This window comes from Cottoperca gobio, unplaced genomic scaffold (assembly GCF_900634415.1).
Source record: "Cottoperca gobio unplaced genomic scaffold, fCotGob3.1 fCotGob3_384arrow_ctg1, whole genome shotgun sequence".
Lineage (NCBI taxonomy): Eukaryota > Metazoa > Chordata > Actinopteri > Perciformes > Bovichtidae > Cottoperca > Cottoperca gobio.
In genome coordinates this window covers 7490-29727 of record NW_021166976.1, presented here as the reverse complement: position 1 = coordinate 29727, position 22238 = coordinate 7490, and the positions used below count along the sequence as shown (strand labels likewise).

The 22238-nt window shown below is 39.3% G+C and overlaps 1 protein-coding gene and 1 pseudogene across 1 annotated transcript; both read right to left on the bottom strand.

The window, feature by feature from the left end:
- Positions 1 to 1211: 1211 nt before the first annotated feature.
- Positions 1212 to 21141, bottom strand: LOC115005869 (uncharacterized; annotated as a pseudogene).
- Positions 9497 to 10246, bottom strand: LOC115005871 (histone H2A-like). The gene has a single exon (XM_029427844.1). It carries the CDS (start codon positions 10219 to 10221, stop codon positions 9838 to 9840), a length of 384 nt encoding a protein of 127 aa, XP_029283704.1. The 5' UTR covers positions 10222 to 10246; the 3' UTR covers positions 9497 to 9837.
- Positions 21142 to 22238: the final 1097 nt, after the last annotated feature.

The following is a 22238-nucleotide window of genomic DNA, read 5'->3' as shown; positions in this document are numbered from 1 at the left end:
ATACTTGTGATTTAGTTTACTGAACCAAGCTGAGTGTTTTTCAAGGCTCAGGAAACCCTTGCAGGTGTTTCGAGTTAATTAGACGATTCAAGTGATTCGTTGAACACCCTACTAGTATACTTTTTCATGATATTCTAATATTTAGAGATAGGATATTTGAGTTTTCTTAAGCTGTAAGCCATAATCAGCAATATTAAAATAATAAAAGGCTTGCAATATTTCAGTTGATTTGTAATGAATCCAGAATGCATGACATTTTTGTTTTTTTAATTGCATTACAGAAAATAAAGAACTTTATCACAATATTCTAATTTTCTGAGACAGTCCTGTATATCAGGCCTTGATATGCTGGTTTACTGTGTTGGTGTCCAGAAACAGGAGCAGCACCTTGGACAGTGACTGTGCTACACTTTGGTGCTGAGTGCTTTAAAAACAGACGTGTGTCTGCACCGTGTTGGACGTCCCACATACACAGCTAATTTTCTCTCAGCTGCAGAATTCATGCATCATAGCTTCATAACAAAATGTGTTTGTAAAAATGACTTGTGATAAAAATGGGTTACACTGCTCTTCTCCTGAATTATATTACTCTCAGGTACAACAACAGAGGATGATTCATAAAGGTGACTCAGAAAGGTCGAACACAGTGAAGCAGGATCAGACCAGTTCACAGCTGTGAGAAATATTTCACGACTTTGAAACAGAACTGGAACATCAAGCACGATCATATCAATTCAGTACACAAAGCAACACATATTAAACACATAATGAAACGCATCAGACCACACACTGCTCCCCGGGCGCTGATACAATAGCTGCCCCAGGTTGCTAATACTAGGATAGCTTAAACGCTGTCTAAATTTCACGCAATGCTGTGTACATGCGAGTGACCATTAAAAGAGGATTCAGCCCCCCCCCCCCCCCCCATTTCCATTTCTTGTTGGGCACAAATATGCAGCCATGAGATGGGACTCGGACAGACTTCATGAAGATTCCATGTGATAAAAACTGACAGATTATTGTAGTTCTACGATATCATAGAAAGCCTGGGAGAAGTATCAGATAATATTTCGATTATAGTCAGCTCATTATATTAGAATTGCTCAGTCATGTATAATTTTTTACAAACGTTTCAAAGACTCATGCAATCAAAGTAAGTTTCTGGTTATCTAAATGATTGGCCATGAAACAATGTAATGATTTCCTACTTTTATGTTTTACAGGATTTCATGTCTTTAAGTTGATGAAGTGTGTGGCCCTTAAAAGGGCCTTTGGTCTCAATTAACGGACGGTGCGTGTTTAACCTCCGAAGCCGTACAGAGTGCGTCCCTGCCTCTTCAGAGCATACACCACATCCATGGCGGTCACGGTCTTTCTCTTGGCGTGCTCGGTGTAGGTGACGGCATCACGGATCACATTCTCCAGGAACACCTTCAACACACCGCGGGTCTCCTCGTAGATCAGACCGGAGATACGCTTCACTCCACCACGGCGAGCCAGACGGCGGATAGCGGGCTTGGTGATTCCCTGGATGTTATCACGGAGCACTTTACGGTGACGCTTTGCGCCTCCTTTACCGAGTCCTTTTCCTCCTTTGCCTCTTCCACTCATCTTCACTGTTCAATGTGTTTCTACTCAATGGTAAACTCTGCTGGGTTCCCGGATATTTAAATCATGCCTGAGGACGTGATAGAAAACAGAGGCGGTTGTATGTATGTATGTATGTAGGTAGGTAGGTAGATTTACTATATGCTTGTTGAATTCAATTAAATGTACATTTAATAGAGAAATCCAGCTGTACAATCACAGCATTTTAACGTTTAAACACATGGAAAAGCAACAGTAAACTAAAAGGAGTTTTACTCTATACAGCAGCTAAAAACCAATACATATTTCTTTGTCAATCTAAACATGGCCCCATGTTTCAGTCATGTCTTCTCTCTCTGAGAGACACAAATTGTCTACATATTCCATAAAATAATTAATTTGAATGCTAACTAGAGTAACCCCAGGCTGTAGCCAAACAGAGATTAAGCCAACAGGTATAATCCCAACATTAAAAGAACAAGAACGGTTGTTACTAAAGGGTAGGAAAAAGCTGAAGAACTCGGAGCTTAAATGTCGAATCAAAACAGCAATCTCCTGATGTAATCTATATATTTATTTAACGCAATAAGTCAAACAAAGAAAATATTCTCAGCTGAGGACACATTTCGCGTCGCCGTTTCCATAGACCGCATGGCTCAAAGAGCCCCCTCGTTGCGGTCTCACGGCTCCGCTCCAGGTGTGCCCAAACATTTGAAAATTCGCATCTAATACATGGAGTAGGCGTTGACCTTCTCCTCATTGGTCCCAGTTTGGCGCCTACACGCTCCTCCGTCAGCAGTCCGGAAGTGATGGTTTGTTGACCTGTTACTCTTAAAGGGGAAGTGCCCCTATTATGTTTGTAATACATAGTTGTGCAGAAAATACATAATTGTGCAGAAAATACATTGAAAATACATAATAGTGCAGAAACATATTCGTAGTGTCGTAATACATATTGATTGAGGTAGGACAAATACATGTGATAGTCTTTCCAGTGTGGATTAATGAAGATCAGGATTAATTTACCTGACATTACCAAAGTCATAAGTAACATTAATAGCACAAATCACCCCTCGGCACACATTTATTTAGCTAGATAACAGATTTTACTGAATACCATTAGTTCTAAATGACAGTGATTATTTGATTGTATGTATACTGAGTTTAATGTTGAAGAGTTCTAATTGTTATAGAAGTATTGTTATATGCAAGTTTTCTTTCATTTTAAGAGTCTGAAATAAGACATTGAGTTAAAAGAAACAGGTTTCTAAAATTAAACCCATAGTTTAACTACTAATAATTACATAAAGCCACTATCTTAAAATTATTGGGGATTATTATACATACATAATAACACTAAAATATAGGAACACAATATTAATCAAATAAATAGCATAATTCTGTGATTTTCTAATTGTTTTCTAAAGAGAATAAATATTTGTGTTTACATTTAAACGTACCTGCTGTGTGTCTTGTTCACCATTTCTGCACAATATCCATTTTCTCCTGAGCGACCTAGATCTTCTCATGCACTGGCATAGTTGAAATGTCTCCACTGATTTGTTGATATATTTCTGTGCTCAGTACTCTGTACTAGTGTTACATACTAATGGAAACATAATGTGCTGTTAAAGTTAAAATGCAGTGTGTTTATCATTTTATTGAAACATAATGATGAAAGATGTTGAAATAAAGTGAACATCCAGTGTTGTCCAACGTGTAAAACACACCTCCTGTCCCTGCATTAGAATATATTTGAGTCATTTTAAAAGAAAAGTCTTACTGTAAGTCACAGTACTACACTAAGACATCTTGTCTGACAACATAAATGGTGTGTGGCAGTGTGACAGTGTGACATTGATGTGCTGTTTCCCCTGTTTGACAGTTTGAGCATTTTGAGTATTTGGTGCAAATCGAGAAGACCAACTCTCAGCTGAAGATCACGGTCTCTGACCTGAGGCTCAAAGTGAGCACCAGGGACAAGGAGATCCATAAGGAGAAGCTGAAAGTGAGCAGATGACTAACACTAACACTGGGTTTCTATGCTGCAACAAACTATTAGGATTACATGATTATACCCATTCTACATGCTACTTTCCCCTAGTAACAGCTATTTAAAATGATATTGTCAGATGTTGACTGGAGTGTTGTTTCTTTCTCCTCTCACAGTACTAAGAGGCAGATGTGTGGCAGATGTTCACATTAAACTAATGTGTTTAATTTGATATTTTACACTCTGACAGTTGAAATAACAGTGTTTCTCTGTGGTATCAAATGTGTAATTAATATCTGTTAACATACCCATGATGTTTGATGGGGATAGACCCTTTTCCCAGCAGACGTTTTCACATGTCAACGCAGGAAAATTATGATGATGAGTATATGTGTTTCCTTGCTGAGCAGTTGGGGAGGGAAAGTAACACAACATTTTGGACCAAAAAGACTCATATTAGCTTAAACTCAAAGGAATACTACACTCCCAAAATCAGTATTTGTATATCAATTACTCACCCCATGTTATCTTGAATGCCTCTACCGTGAATCCAAAAACGGAGAAAAGTCCTGATGAATTGAAGTAAATGGGGGCCGCGTTCAACAACAGCAAAACTTAATCAAAACATTTGATTACAAACTCTCACACAACTTGTGCAGTATAATCCAAGTCTCATGTATCCAGTCCTATGCTCTCTACTTCCCAAACACAACATATGCATTTTCTCTAAAAACCTGACTATTTAAAACACTTCCACATAAATAGTACTGGCAGCGTGAGACTGTTTATGCGGAAACGTTATAAATTGTTGCAGTTGTTAAACGCGGCCCCCATTTACTTCATTAAGAATTTTCTCTGTTTTTGGAATCTTTTACCAGTTTTCTTCAACAATTCAAGGTAACACGGGGTGAGTAATTGATACACAAATGATTATTTTGGGGGTGAAGTATTCCTTTAACTTTAGAATTAGTTGATGTACCCCTTTGGTTTAAGTTTGGACAGCAGGAACAATTATAGCGACAAATAACCCTTTTCAATTATATATGGGCAGGAGACAGATGTGAAAAACGAATAACCTTTGATCTCTTCTCTGTGACCAGATGAAAGACTTGGAGACAAATCTCAAGCGGATCAAGTCTGACCTTCATAGCTGCGTTGGCTTCATTCAGGAGCCAAAGAAACTGAAGGACAGTGTGAAGATCATCTATGCCCGCTATGTAGCGCAGACTGATGGGGTGAGTGGTTCACATAGTGTAGTCTATCCCTTACAGCTGACTGGATACTGAGAGTTCATTAACAATCTGGCAAAACACATTTTATTCCAGTCTTATTGAGAGTTGTAATTTACACGCTGTAAAAAATAAAGAGGGCATTCTGCAGAGGACTGTTGATAACCTCAAGACAAGATTGGTCATATCTGAGAAGGAGCATGAGAAGCTTTATTTCAAGATCATGAAGGTAAACGATAAAGCAGAGAACATTGCATGGACAATTCCTGTGATTAAAGTCTTATTTTTCTTAGAATTATTGAAACAATCTGAGTCTCATGCTAAAGGCATTTAATAATCTTTTTTCATGTGATGTAAGCCTGATCAGTTTTACTGAAGACGTGATATTCTAACAGTGATTTTTACTACTCAGGAGAAAGTGACTCTCATTACCGAAAATAATGATTTGCATAAGTATCCTTTTCTTTAGTTTATTTTCATTATTTCCTATTCACCTTGGGTGACCTATGTCACGATGGTGCCTCAAATCTTGAAAAATACATACAAAACTAAAGGTTTAGATTTATGACTAATGAGTGAGATATGTGTGCAACTTTCTTTTTATGTCACATATTATCTAATGTCATATTTTTCTTTTAAACTGGCAGATTTAGTAGGGAGTAAACTTATTGATAGGAACATATATGTTTATACCTAATTTCATGATAATCCATTCAATAATTGCAAATATATTGCACTATATACCAACCTAATGATGTCGCTAGAGCAGTGGTTCTCAACCTTTTATTATTAGGCTGCTATTAAATTAAATTATCTGAGATTGAAGTTAAACAATAACATTTCTATATAATAATAAATATATTTTTTTAAATATTTAGTCTCTCCTGTTTCGTGAAAGGCTCCTGACACACACACACACACACACACACACACACACACACACACACACACACACACACATACACCAGAGTGGAGGAAAGGAGAGGAGAGAACTACAAACTGCATGAAAGTCAAAAATGGAGCGATGTCGACCCCAATGCTTGGAAACTCAGGCAAAAATATCCGCATTTTGTAATCGCACACAGCCTGAATCCAGCAGCAGTGATGCAGGTGTTAGCTCTGCTACTACTGCTGATCCAAGTCCCGACCAGAGCGGTTGTTTAACAACATAGCATAGCCTATAAAACAAACGCCCCCCTTTCAAAAATATCTTATAGGTGTATAGTAACAGTAATTGAGACCTTTCTCATTTCTTAAAATATTAGCATATTAACGCTCTGACGTTCGCTGCCACAACATGACAAGCATCTTTACTTCACGCCACCCACACTCAGAGACTGAAAACAACATTTGTTATATTACATGTAGTATATGGTATATATTCTCCACACGTTTGAAAAGAAACAAATGCAAACATATTTAGTTTTATATTTTATTAACATTATTTGTTTTTTTAGCATTGCAATAAAGGAAATATATAAAACACACAGGCTGTGTATCATTTATTAGGCAGCTAATGTAACATATTGTCGACTTTGTGACGGTGTTCTCTAAGATTCCAAGCCGTCAAAAGGTCTGTCATCAGTAAATCTTGCTCTTACAAATATCAACACTAGATTAGCATTGTTCTTAAGAAAAGGGATTTACCCTTAGGGGAATGGTGAAAGTATATCACAAGAAAAAAAGCGTTCTGTTCATACTGAAGCAAACCAGTAAAGGTTCAATGTGTAAGATTAAACTTAAAACAATGAAAACATTAACTGACAATATCAACAGAATGAGAAGAGGAAACAGTGTTGACGTAATGTCAAAGACGTTTATGTGTTGCAGAGATATCTACAGTAATTAGCAGTCTGACTAGCTGCGCTCCGTCCAGTCTGTAACACCACTTGGTCCTCGAGAGGCAGTGTGTGCCAGTCTGCCCTCAGAAGTACAGCTGACTGACTCGCTTGTAAATATTACACTCATGGTCAGTCTGTTTTTTAGTTTGTTTATTAGATAAAATTCAAAGTGGCAGAAACAACACTGGGAGGCGGTTTCACGTAGCGTATAGCTGTCGGCAGGCACGGGAAACGGCGTAACTTCAGGCACAAGTGGCAATGGTCTATTCCCGGGGAGCTGCAAACTCCCTGTTGCTGCCGGTACACAGGTCCGGCAGCCCGCTGTGACTGCAGGGATGGGGCTTGTTCTGGCTGAGCTCAAGTCTCCGTCTGCCGACCTCACTGTTCCCTCACAAAGAAGTAAACTATACACAAATATATTAACACACGATATAAATAATAATTTTAAATAATTAAAACATACTATAGTATTTGTTAAATAACTGATCACTGTAAATTGAGATTGTATGGACCCAGTAGAAAAGGTCAAACACAGAGACCTATTATTTGGAGCATGTGGCTCAGAACTACACATCTCACAGAGCGGCTCATCTTTAAATCACAGACTGTCCAAAGTAAACAAGTTTAGTGCATGGAGCGACACAGCCGGATAACCTTCACAATAGGAGCAACGAGTAGTTCGCAAGGAGAGAACAAACAGACCGTAAACAGCAAAGACACAACAACTCGACCGGCGAGATGCCGCAAAACAAAGACAGCCCGCTGCTTCCCTTCATCTCAAAGGATTCACCATCCAAGCTAACCGCTGAGAAGCCTTTCCATTCATGAACTGAACCTCCACTGGGAATAGTATAGTTTAGTAATCATTCAAATGTACTAAGTGAGTATAGAACTGCTATAGCCTACTGTTGTAAATGTATGTACATGTGTTGATATGGTTTCATTCACTGAACGGAATAGTACACAGACAGAGTCGCATGAACACTAACATCTTAACTCGACACCATCATCAACACGTTAGTTTGGGAATTTGCCCGCTTCTCATGTCCCCTTTGTCTTCTACAGACACTTACAGAGCGTCTCTGTGTGCATGAATACACACACACACACACTTTAATTTGTGTACATATTCTGTTTGATTGCTTAGTATTAGATATTGTGCATTCATTATCTTAATAATGATTTTTGGAATATACATCCTAGTTTGTCCTAGTCTCCCCGCAGTGTTCAGAGTGTACAATTACCACAGCCTGTGGTAGACCACCACGTCAAAACAGACTATCCCACCACTGTTGGACAATTATCACTAACTACTACTGTGTACTTCTACTACTCAGTACTTTGTTGTACTTTACCATCATCCTTAATAGTTCCCGCTTTAGTGTATACGATTACAGAATTACTAGACAGATGTGAAAAATGTCAATTTAAAATTGGGCTGCATCTGGCCCGAATTGGAGTGAGTTTGAAACTCCTGCATTAGAGGAATGGGCCCTTCAGTGAAGAGTGAGGTGGCTCTTAAAAGAGCCGTTGTGGTTTGTGGAGCAGCAGCAGTTTAAGCCCTCTCTCCGCGGATGCGGCGGGCCAGCTGGATGTCCTTGGGCATGATGGTGACCCTCTTGGCGTGGATGGCGCACAGGTTGGTGTCCTCGAACAGGCCGACCAGGTAAGCCTCGCTGGACTCCTGCAGAGCCATGACAGCGGAGCTCTGGAAGCGCAGGTCGGTCTTGAAGTCCTGAGCGATTTCTCTCACCAGGCGCTGGAAGGGCAGCTTGCGGATCAGCAGCTCCGTGGATTTCTGGTAGCGACGGATCTCTCTCAGAGCCACGGTACCGGGCCTGTAACGGTGAGGCTTCTTCACGCCGCCGGTGGCCGGGGCGCTCTTACGGGCAGCCTTGGTGGCCAGCTGCTTCCTGGGGGCTTTGCCTCCGGTGGATTTACGGGCTGTCTGCTTGGTTCTTGCCATTGTAGTTTTTCAGTCTCCTCTGTGTTCACAGCTCAAGAAAGATGCTCTCTGGCTGTGAACAGCTTCTTTATAAAGAAACGGTCGGAGCCAGGGCAGCGCTGATTGGTCCAGGCTGGGAGACACGTGCGCTATAGCTGATTTACTATTAGACAAAATAATTTGAAAAAGTAAACCACTCCTCCACAGCAGTTGATCTGATGAGTGGTGAAAGAACAAAGTGTTTAGTTTGTCATAATTAAAATCATATATCTGACATTTCTTTGCCTATTTTACCATACGAAGAAAAAGATAATATACTTAAAGGTTAAATGTAAGATTACTACAATGAACACCAATAAAGAAAATATATGAATAGTGCAAAGCATATAAACTAAATCTTTAAAGTGCCCCAGAAGTATGTTAGTCTTCAGGTTGTTTATTTGCCAGTGTTAAATAAACCTAAAATAAATACATAGGGTAAATCTATACAAGATACATATTTATATGAAACCAATTAAGATGTCACACAATTAAATGATATCCTTGAAAAACCTGCTATAAATTATGTGACTTTCATTATACAGTTAATATTAGGAATATGTAGTTTTTTTTTATTTTATTTTTTTAAATTATAACCATTAGTATTAGTTAAATATGTCTGCTTGTTTATGCAGCAGTTTGTTCCTGATAGCTTCAGGATGAATGGTTATTATATTTAACTGCCATAAACTGTATAATGTCTATTGTATCTGTATTTCTCACATGTTGGAAACGTCAATGTCTTTGAATAGATTCAAAAATATTAAACTAGTTGTAAATGTTGGCCTGATAACTGCATTCCTTCCATAAAACATGTATATTGTCATGTGTTGTGCTTTTTGAAATGAAAATAAAATCCTAATTATTGAGGAAGTCTTTATAAATCAAACAGTCATACACTGAATTCAATAGAAGACTGCAAATACAAATCACCAAAGATCGATTGTGTTTGCAGTGAAGTTATGAAGCATACACTTTGATATTTACAAACAGATTCATGTAGTTTGTAATGTTAGGGAAATTATATCGACGTCATTCAGCAAATGTTTAGAATGTAAATGTATACACAAGGTTTATCGATCATATAATTATTATTCCACATGCAGTAACGATTTAATTTAAAGGAACAATGTCGCTTTAGTTGGAGGAGTGTGTGGCTCTTAAAAGAGCCTTTTTGTTTGTGGGATAGTTGCTTCTAAGTCTTTACTTCTTGGCGGGCTTCTCGGTCTTCTTGGGCAGCAGGACAGCCTGGATGTTGGGCAGCACGCCGCCCTGAGCGATGGTCACTCCTCCCAGCAGCTTGTTGAGCTCCTCGTCGTTGCGGACAGCCAGCTGCAGGTGACGGGGGATGATACGGGTCTTCTTGTTGTCGCGGGCAGCGTTTCCAGCCAGCTCCAGGATCTCAGCGGTCAGGTACTCCAGCACAGCCGCCAGGTAGACGGGGGCTCCGGCTCCGACACGATGGGCATAGTTACCCTTCCTCAGATGTCTGTGGACACGGCCGACAGGGAACTGGAGCCCGGCACGGGAGGAGCGGGTCTTTGCCTTCGCTCTGGCCTTTCCTCCGGTTTTTCCTCGTCCAGACATGATTCTTACTTCGGCTGTTGAGAACAAGAAATGTATGATGTCACGTCGCCCAAACCGGCTATATATGTGTGCTGAGCTGCTTCGTGATTGGCCATCAGTGAGCGTACCTATGATCATCCAATCAGAAACGATCTTACATAAAGTTTCTGTATTTCCCACAAGGTTTCCGCTTTATACTGCTACTTCAAAATAAGATAAAACCGGAAGTTATTGTAATATATTCCGTATTGTCCATCATATTTTATTGTTCCCTTTATTGTTCTGTGAATGGCCTTTGTATTTGTGTATCGTTTGATAAAAGTTATGATCTGTAAGATTATTAACTTTACATAAACATGTTTACAAGGGTAAGACACAATACTGTAAATACAAACTTCAAAATAAAATGTGATTCAAGATACCATATATTACTGTATTAAAATAGGTTATGTTGTTTAATTATTTAAAAATACAAAGTCATTAAAAAAGTAAGTTTGGTGGATTATTTAAATATAAAAACGTAGCTGATAATGAATGCTCTGAGGTGGTAAAACTTGCTGTCAGAGCTGTGATTTCATGGAGTTGTTACAACAATAAGATGCCCTCATGATTTCATTCACGTTCAAAGATGAGACCCAGCAACACCTTGTCATTTAAAGAGCTCAGGAGGAATGCACGGCCTTGGATTGACATTTGATGTTTGTTTATAATTCTGTAATGCATGGCTTGTTGAAAGATGCCTGCCAAACAAAAATAACTGTTTCACCTGACTATCAGCTATTTAAATCCCGTCTGAGGAAGTGATATAAAACAGAGGCGAGCCTGTTCTTCTTCTTCTTTTGATTATCATGACGGCTAAGTATTACCCTCTTTGTTGCCTTGGACTTGTTGCTTATTAAGCGAAAGTTAAAAGTTGTGTACTCAATAAAGTAGCTATAAGTAGTCTACTTTAAAATTGTACGAAAGTGCACAATCAAGAACAATCATGATGTGACTATATGCAGATAAATCTGCAGAGATTAACGTAGCATTCGGTCTGTTGTACTAGTGAGTCTTTGTTTTCTATGGATGGATAGATAATTGTAATAGGCTAAAGTGTAAGATAATAACACATTACAATCAAAGATAGAAGTTTAACTTCTATACTATGAGAAATAATGTGTGTTTCAGCCTTCCGTCTTTTGGAACTCATTTATTTCTTCATCTGTCTTTCGTAAATGTGTTGTATTGTAAAGTGTGGGACAACTGATGTTTAACCTGATGTTTTAAGCCCAATCAAAACCAGCCGACAGAAGCAAAAACAACGACAAAGACTTTGTGAGCAATATCATTGTTGCTTACAAAAACAACTATTGACAGCAGTTCTTAACAATAACAAAAATACTTTTCCAAATACAGTTTCAGGAATCATTAGCAACATCTGTAACAAAAGACAGAAACAGGGATTGGTTATTTGGATGTTGTTTTGGTGTTTGGTCATCACAAATACACAAAACATGTGTAATAGAAAATTTCATATGTCCATATTATATTCGTATTGTTTAATACTTGGTTCAATTAACTTCTGTCTTTCTCCCTCTCTGATCTGTAACCTTATGTTATTCCAACCATATTCTTCTCTGTTTATCCCAAATGTTCCCATCTTCTTCCCCTCCCCTCTCTCCCCTCTACTTATCTCTTTATTTCGTCTTTCTAACACCTGTAACTGTGGGAACGCTCCACAGCTTCTTTCTCTTCTCCCTTTGTTTGTGGGCCTACTGTGGCAATCTTACCCCCTCCTTCCCGTTTCTGTCTTTAAGATACATGAACACTCTCTTTTGCTAAATAACTGTACAAATGTAAGCCAAAGTAAATTGAAAGCTGCCTCTTCAACCATCACTCCATTCACTGCCTTCTGGCACTGGTAATAGTGGACTGAAGTTTGTGTTGAGGAAAGATGCTGAAGATGGGTGTGTATTGTATATGGTAGGTAGAGCTGGAAAACACAATAGAAAAAACATAGCACCAAGTGTTACCAGGTTCAAATTTCAGATTAACTGGCCAACAACATAACATATTAGACAAAGTTTTCTAGAGTAAACACCAGCTTCAAAACTGCATTGTAGATATTATATTTATCGATTTTAAAAAAGGCAATAAATAACTTGTATTACCCAATATTCTCTATCAGAAAGTAATGACACAAACTAAGTGTGGAAATCATGAATTTATTGCCTAAACTTAGTGTCACGTGCTCACATTCTTAGGTACACTGCACTTTTATACTTTGGTGCTAATATACACATCACCATGTAAATTGGGTGTACTTTTTATAGCTTGATCCATGTGACATAAACATACTATGTATGTATATTTTTGTACTTTTATGCCTTGATTAAAGTACCATACAATTACTATGTCTGATGTATATTCTATACTTTTGATCAGAATATAGCATGTCAATGATAAAAAGAGTACTCACGAGTGAGTTGAACTGTGCACACAGGGTGCAGGGAGCTAGCTGTGTTTAGAATATAAACCAGATAAGGGTGCGTAAGAAAAAGATGCCCATTCCGCTATCAGAGCAGGTTGTTGTGTGAACAGCAGTAACCCAGACATGAGGAGACCTTAAAGATGTTATGTAAAACTTTAGCCCCTGTGTCAGCTGAGACACTGACCGGGAGATGTACTGTTCGATATGTATAACTCAATTTTAAGTGTGAAGTTCAAATAGGTATAATCAATGTTTATAGTGTAAGTCAAAGCTATGTATACTTAATGTTAGTGTAGTTCCAGTAAAAGCAAGTAACCAGTACCAAATCAGGACACCAAAGATGAAACTGCTGGCAAGAGACATTGATCACGCCTACCACACCAACAAAAACCCATAAAAAGAAGGGATAATCATATTTTGCAGTGTGTATAGACTGTAGGGGAATGCTCATTCGGCCTTTTTGTGAAACTGCGACAGGTCAGGTTAATACGTTGGTGTTCTGTGGAAGCACGAAGCTGATTGGCCTCATGAGTATAATTTGATTGTTTTGATTTGAATAAATAACTTGTATTATAACCCAAAGATTCCTGCGTCCGTCTCTTTTACAGTAAAAACACGTAACATACGTAGTATAAACATTTATTTATATATGTTTGTTTATTTTGGATTTTATTACCGACGCAATAAATACCATATAATACATTTGTAAAAATAAAACCATGGTTGTCAACATGTCTAAAGCTTCAACGGTTCATTGGACACAATATGCAGTCAGCGAGAGCCCTCCTTCTGTAAACAAAAAAGGGGGCTGGCACTTCCTTATCAAGTTGACAATCATGGCTCTTATGGCTGTAGATAACGCAATGGATGGGGCAAGCTCCGAATTGGCTCAAATGAAGTGTCAATCGAAAGGTCAGAGTTCGGGCATCCAGCTAGCAAATATCAAAATAGCGATAATAGCTTGATAAACTGCTGTTTTTACCGAGTATCATCGCGAAAAATAAACACACGATCAGCTGATTTCAAAGATTGCAACAGTTGTTCATGGCTGATCAAGGTTGACGATGTCAAGATGGATATATCTTTTATTCGAAATCTATTGGACTCGCAATGACACAGGAAAGTGTTTTTTTTTAAAACTATATGAGTACAGGATTATGATGAGATAGGTGAGTTGGCTCAAAGTATGGTTTGATGTGAGTGTGTTTGCTTGTGTGGATGCCTACTGTACTTGCTGTTGTTATTTGATCTCAAAACAGTTTTGCTCACGAAATAGACGAGATTATAAGCTTCTAACGACATGTGGGCATTGCGTAACAACCTCATCATTGGCGGAGGACTGTTAAACAACCCAGGGCAAGATACAAACCTTTCTGAAGAAAAAATGCAATACTATCACATGCACCCGTAAGAGGTTTTAAATAAATAACAGCATACAGAGTTAAAGATTGTTTACTTCCTTACACTTTACATTGCCTCCTAATTATAAATATATTGTAATGTTTGTAGGTAATGAAAGCAGGAAAGGAATAACAGGAAAAGGCCTTCAGGATGATGTGGTGGCTAGTAAATAAACAAAAGCTATCATTTAATTAATTAATATTTATATAATAATATACAAAAGTCAATGATAGTTTTCTGAATTAGGAAAAGATGGGGGAAATCGGTTATATAATCTTGTATAGTGATCAATTTGACACTAATTTATAATCATTGTACTAAATAACTAAGGAAATGCAGATGGTTGTGTTATTTCCTTTAGTCACTAACATAAATATATCCTAATTGTAATGACAGTTAAGAATAAAGAGGAAAGTCTTTAGGGATGATGTGGTGGCTCTTACAGAGCTTAGTGGGAGCTGTAGTTCAGACTGATGCCAGTCATTCTTCTTGGGTGCTACTTCTTCACTTGGGGCTTGACAACATTTGCGGGTCTTTCTGGTTGCAGGGCCTTTTTCAACACTTTATTTACTGTTCCATCTGTAATGTCACGTAATGTCTGTAATAGCTACTAGTTTTCCTTCTCTGCACCTTTTCTTTTTACCTTTTTAGTGAGAGGATGGGAATTCCAGATATTGTAATGATCCAATCATTTGGATCTTTAATTACCACTTCTGGCTGCGGTACTCTTTAAAAAAGTTGTTTTTACTTAGATAGGCTTACTCACTGTTTAATTTGCTCCTGAAAACTTGCCATATTTTTGTCTTCAACAAATTCGAAAATAGCAGTTAATTTATTGAAAAATTGCACTATGTCTTCTCTATAATTCACACTTTGCAAAGTCATTCAGCGGGCTCTGGCGGTCCGGTGTACCCCGCAGGCCGTATGTTGACAATCCTGGTTAAAAAGAAATGGGTAGCATATTGTAAAGAATTGTTTAATTATACATAATGGAAATATCATTCAGTCTTGAGTACAATTATCTATAAATTCAAATAAAAGAGAGAAACTGAGGAGGGTAATATTCTTGTGCCTATTAGTATAGTTGAATCTTCTACAGCACCCTCAAAGGCATATTTTAATTCAGCACATTATCAAATCAATGACAAGTTGTAAAAGTGGCAGACATGATTTAAAAAGAGTATCAAACACGTAATAGCCCAAACCAAAACATGCTGCGTAAGCAAAACATGTGAGGAGGCCAGTGGCGGTTCTAGCCCATCATTGGGGGGGGGCGGCCCTAGCTGGGGCCAAGTGTTCTGCAGAGGGGTACATTCAACATGGACAAAAGAGACGAAGCAGTGTCAAGCCTTCAATATTTTAGTTAAGTATAAATAATAAGTTAAAGTAACGACTTTATTGTCCATTATACAAAAAGTACAAAGAAGATTCGAGTGCAACTGAGTGTAGTTGGTACAGGCCAGACACACAGAGAGACGCGGAGACGAGGATTTAAATGCAAGCGCGTCGGAGGAAAGTGAAGAAAGAAATGAGAGACAAAACGAAAAAAGAAGGCACTGCACTAAAGAAATTATCTCTAAAGACTTTGGCCTTATTTATGATTGTTGCTGTGGTTCTGTGTTAAGTTGTTCATTTAAAGGTTGATTAAATGTTAAAACAATAGTAAATGTTTTTCTTTTTGTAACAAAAAATAAATGCATAAAAATAAGACCTTTATGAAAACACTGAATGAAAAAAACTTGCTTACCAACACACAAACTATTATAATGCCTAAATTAGGCTAAAATTAGAATTCCTAATATAGAAACGAGTAGTACGATAATTATGGTAATAATAAATATGATAATATGATAGGTTGTACAACACAATCTACCATGATAACTCCAGTGCTGATTTTGTTGACTGAAAGGGATATCAAAATGTTCAATAACTTCCCCCCCCAAACGTTTAAATTGTAATTAAACTCATCTGTGATGAGTGGCAGGTGTAAAGACACCAGAGTTTGTCATGTTCTTTTCATCACTGTACACCACAAAAAGTGGGACTGGAAGAGCAGTCAAAAACATGTTGCAGCAAGAGATCTACTTAGTGGAGACTTAATGTTTTTGTGTTCACTGAATACAGGTTACCAAGCGTCTGAGGACCCAATGTCACTGAGCCTGAACCTGGTCAGGAAGGAAACAAGTTGCTGAAGACCTGACAGCGAGTTCGCCAAAGAACAGAAAAACAATAGATTATATTAATGTAACTTCCGTTTTAGTGCTTCCACCATGCTATAAATAGCACGTATGGTCTATGTTCTTGCGTTCTGATCTCGGAAGCTAAGCAGGGTCGGGGCGGGTAGTACCTGTCAGAATCAGATAATGTATGCCATGTAGGTTTTCACGTAGAAGTTAAATTGCTGTGGTGGTTGGTGCATAAGAACAGAATTGGGCATAATTCAAGGTTACTAAAATAGACATTAAGTACTGATCGTCAAAAATATAAAACATTTAAATATATACCAAATATAGACAGTAGAGAAATGTACAAATACAATACAAGGCAGTCTGGCTGAGCATTAGTTAATGTAACGTGTAGAGGGGGGGCGGGAGAGACGTGTAGTGGGGGTCTCTGGCCTTGTTGAGAGGCCGACGGCACGAGGGGAAGAAAACTGTTCTTGTGGCGTGAGGTTTTGGTCTGATGGAAAGAGCCTCATGCCGGATGGGAGTGACTCAAAGAGTATGTGTCCAGGGTGGGGGGAGGTGTCCGGCCAATCTTACCTGAAACGCTTCCGGGTCCTGGAGGCATACAGGTCCTGGACGGGATGCAGATTGCGAGCTGACACCTCTCCGCCAGAGCGATTGACACGTGCTGTCTGGACCTTGTCTGGGTCAGTGCACAGCGTACCAGATGGTGATGGAGAGGTGAGAATGGACTGCGATGATGCCAGGTAGAGGCACCATCATCGTTCTTTGGCACGTCTAATTTCCTCAGCTGCCGCAGGAAGTTACATCCTTGCTGGGCTTTTTTGATGAGGAGAGTGATGTTGAGCTCCCATTCTAGGGTTCCTGGGTGGATGATGGGCGACCAGGAAGCATAGGACTCCACATGTCAACAGGGGCATTCACACAGGTGATTGGGGCAGGTGGGACTGGGCTCTCCTGAAGTTCCAACATCTCCCACTGTTTTAGAGCATTTAGGCGGTGACTGGAGGGCAGCTGTTGGTGGTACAGGGGAAGAGCAGAGGAGAAAGAAACACAACCTTGGGGGATCCGGTGCATGATGGTACGGAAGATCAAGACATTTTACCGAGCTTCACGTGCTGTTCTGTCAGACAGGATAAGTCTGTGATCCACCTGAGGTGGAGTCAGGCACACTCAGCTGGGAGAGCTTTCAGTATCAGAGCTGGGAGATGGTGTTGAAGCAGAGCGGAAGTCCACAAACAGGATCCTGGTGTAGGTTCATGTGGAATTCAGGTGCTAGAGAAGAAGTGGAGGGCCAAGTGACAGTATCTGTTGGCTTGTGATGGGTCTTTCTATTCAACCAAAGACATGCTGAAAATATACAAGTAAATAAAAACAGCCCAAGTTTACCCACTTTTTCTTTTAAATACGATTGTATTCCTTTTTAAAAAATTGTATATTTAGCCCATGTAAATGCTAAACCAGTGAATAAGATTATGTGTTTAGATATTGTGTTATTTTTGTGAAATTCCCATTATTTTAATAACGTGAGCTCACGTTAACAATCTTTGTGCAGTATTTCATACATGTACTATCTGTCATGTTTTTCTGAGGGCTCTTAGCGTATGATATTAATAAGGTGTGTTGGTGGTTATTTCCGACTTTACCGTCAGCCCCTGGGACTTAATGGAGTGAAGGTTTTAGCACGATTGCTCATGTTGTGCCTTTCAGGACTGAACTTACAGACAGTCGTGGAGCTGCTACATTTCACGTTACACTGGATGTGAAAAACATATTTTTGTAACTAAACAGTAAAAATAGTAAGGTTTAGTGAGACGGAGTCAGAATCAATCTTAAATCAACCTGGCATAGCCTATTAAACTATGTGTTTTTCTTTACAGTGGAAATCACTTATATGGGATCAAAAAGCTCAGGGCAGAATCATTGCATGGAACAAAATGTTACATCATTTGTTCTGGTCGACAAATAATCTGTCATTGTTAAATTTTGAGTCTTTTCAACGTACTGGACAACATACGAAGTGGAACCAATTAATGTATGTTAACAGGACTGTCTCAGAAAATTAGATATGTGATAAAGTCTTTATTTCTGTAATGCAATTAAAAAAACAAAATGTCATGCATTCTGGATTCATTACAAATCAACTGAAATATGCAAGCCTTTATTATGTTTAATTTGCTGATTATGTTACAGCTTAAGAAAACTCAAAAATGCCTATCTCAAAAAAATTGAATAGTTCCTCAGACCAAGTGAAAAAAAAAGATTTAAACAGCAAAACAAATCAAACATTTGAAAGTCCATTAATGCATCAGTACTGGTTGGGAGATCCTTTTGCACGGATTACTGCATTCAAGCGGCGTGGCATGAGAGGCAATCAGGCTGTGCATGGCTGAGGTGTGTATGGATGACCCAGGATGCTCAATAGCGCCTTTGAGCTCATCAGACATTCGTTGGGTCTGGTGTCTTTCAGCTTTCTCTTCAAACACCACAAGTCTCTATGGGTTCCAGGTCAGGGGAATTGGCAGGCCAAGTCGAGCAGACAGTAATGCCACTGGTCAGTACACCAGTAATGGTGGTTTGGCACTGTGGGCAGGGGCAGATCATGCTGGAAAAAGAAAATTCCTCATCTCCATAGAGCTTTTCAGCAGACGGAAGAATGTGTAGTGCTCTAAAATCTCTTGTGACACAGCTGCATTACTCTGGCGATTGATGAAACACAGTGGGCCAACACCCCAGCAGCTGACATGGCTCCCCAAACCATCGTGACTGTGGGAACTTCACACTGGATTTCAAGCAACTTGGATTTTGCTCCTCTCCAGCCTTTCTCCAGACTCTGGCGCCTTGACTTCCAATGAAATACAAAACTTGCTTTCGTCTGAAAAGAGGGAATTTGGACCACTCTGCAACTGTCCAGTGCTTCTTTTCCATAGCCCAAGTCAGACGTTCTTCCTTGTTGTCTGAGTTCAGAAAGTGCTGACCATGGGAATACGGCATATTGAGCCCATTCCCGGACAGTCTGTGAACAGGGCTTTTGATACCTGGACTCCAGCTTCAGTCCACTGTTTTGAAGCTCCCCCAAATTCTGGAAGCGACTCTTCTTCACAATGCTGTTAAGGCTGCGGTCATCTCTCTTGGTTGTGCAGCGTTTCCTGCACAATTTCCCCCTCTAACAGACTTTTGTGGATGTGCTTGAAACTGCACTTCTTGCACTCTCTGGGATTTTGTGTGTCTTACCCTCCTGATGGAGGGTGCAATGATGGCCTCTGGACAGCAGTCAGATCAGCAGTCTTCCCATACTTGTGATTTAGTTTACTGAACCAGCTGAGTGTTTTTCAAGGCTCAGGAAACCCTGCAGTGTGTTTCGAGGTTAATTAGACGATTCAAGTGATTCGTTGAACACCCTACTAGTATATTTTCATGATATTCTAATATTTAGAGATAGGATATTTGAGTTTTCTTTAAGCTGTAAGCCATAATCAGCAATATTAAAATAATAAAAGGCTCTGCATATTCAGTTGATTTGTAATGAATCCAGAATGCATGAAATTTTGTTTTTTTTAATTGCATTACAGAAAATAAAGAACTTATCACAATATTCTAATTTTCTGAGACAGTCCTGTATATCAGGCCTTGATATGCTGGTTACTGTGTTGGTGTCCAGAAACAGGAGCAGCACCTTGGACAGTGGACTGTGCTACACTTTGGTGCTGAGTGCTTTAAAACAGAGATGTGTCTGCACCGTGTTGGACGTCCCACATACACAGCTAATTTTCTCTCAGCTGCAGAATTCATGCATCATGCTTCATAACAAAATGTGTTTGTAAAAAGACTTGTGATAAAAATGGGTTACACTGCTCTTCTCCTGAATTATATTACTCTCAGGTACAACAACAGAGGATGATTCATAAAGGTGACTCAGAAAGGTCGAACACAGTGAAGCAGGATCAGACAGTTCAAGCTGTGAGAAATATTTCAAGACTTTGAAACAGAATGGAACATCAAGCACGATCATATCAATTCAGTACACAAGCAACACATATTAAACACATAATGAAACGCATCAGACCACACACTGCTCCCCGGGCGCTGATACATAGCTGCCCCAGGTTGCTAATACTAGGATAGCTTAAACGCTGTCTAAATTTCACGCATGCTGTGTACATGCGAGTGACCATTAAAAGAGGATTCAGCCCACCCCCCCCCCCCCCATTTCCATTTCTTGTTGGCACAAATATGCAGCCATGAGATGGGACTCGGACAGACTTCATGAAGATTCCATGTGATAAAAACTGACAGATTATTGTAGTTCTACGAATCATAGAAACCTGGGAGAAGTATCAGATAATATTTCGATATAGTAGCTCATTATATTAGAATTGCTCAGCCATGTATAATTTTTTACAAACGTTTCAAAGACTCATGCAATCAAAGTAAGTTTCGGTTATCTAAATGATTGGCTGAACAATGTAATGATTTCCTACTTTTAGTGTTTACAGGATTTCATGTCTTTAAGTTGATGAAGTGTGTGGCCTTAAAAGGGCCTTTGGTCTCAATTAACGGACGGTGCGTGTTTAACCTCCGAAGCCGTACAGAGTGCGTCCCTGCCTCTTCAGAGCATACACCCACATCCATGGCGGTCACGGTCTTTCTCTTGGCGTGCTCGGTGTAGGTGACGGCATCACGGATCACATTCTCCAGGAACACCTTCAACACACCGCGGGTCTCCTCGTAGATCAGACCGGAGTACGCTTCACTCCACCACGGCGAGCCAGACGGCGGATAGCGGGCTTGGTGATTCCCTGGATGTTATAACGGAGCACTTTACGGTGACGCTTTGCGCCTCTTTACCGAGTCCTTTCCTCCTTTGCCTCTTCCACTCATCTTCACGTTCAATGTGTTTCTACTCAATGGTAAACTCTGCTGGGTTCCCGGATATTTAAATCATGCCTGAGGACGTGATAGAAAACAGAGGCGGTTGTATGTATGTATGTAGGTAGGTAGATTTACTATATGCTTGTTGAATTCAATTAAATGTACATTTAATAGAGAAACCAGGTACAATCACAGCATTTTAACGTTTAAACACATGGAAAAGCAACAGTAAACTAAAAGGAGGTTTACTTATACAGCAGCTAAAAACCAATACTATTTCTTTGCTCAATCTAAACATGGCCCATGTTTCAGTCATGTCTTCTCTCTCTGAGAGACACAAATTGTCTACATTTCCATAAAAAATAATTTGAATGCTAACTAGAGTAACCCCAGGCTGTAGCCAAACAGAGATTAAGCCAACAGGTATAATCCCAACATTAAAAGAACAAGAACGGTTGTTACTAAAGGGTAGGAAAAAGCTGAAGAACTCGGAGCTAAATGTCGAATCAAAACAGCAATCTCCTGATGTAATCTATATATTATTTAACGCAATAAGTCAAACAAAGAAAATATTCTCAGCTGAGGACACATTTCGCGTCGCCGTTTCCATAGACCCATGGCTCAAAGAGCCCCCTCGTTGCGGTCTCACGGCTCCGCCAGGTGTGCCCAAACATTTGAAATTCGCATCTAATACATGGAGTAGGCGTTGACCTTCTCTCATTGGTCCCAGTTTGGCGCCTACACGCTCCTCCGTCAGCAGTCCGGAAGTGATGGTTTGTTGACCTGTTACTCTTAAAGGGGAAGTGCCCCTATTATGTTTGTAATACATAGTTGTGCAGAAAATACAATAATTAATGTGCAGAAAATACATAATAGTGCAGAAACATATTCGTAGTGTCGTAATACATATTGATTGAGGTAGGACAAATACATGTGTAGTCTTTCCAGTGTGGATTAATGAAGATCAGGATTAATTACCTGACATTACCAAAGTTCATAAGTAACATTAATAGCACAAATCACCCCTCGGCACACATTTATTAGCAGATAACAGATTTACTGAATACCATTAGTTCTAAATGACAGTGATTATTTGATTGTATGTA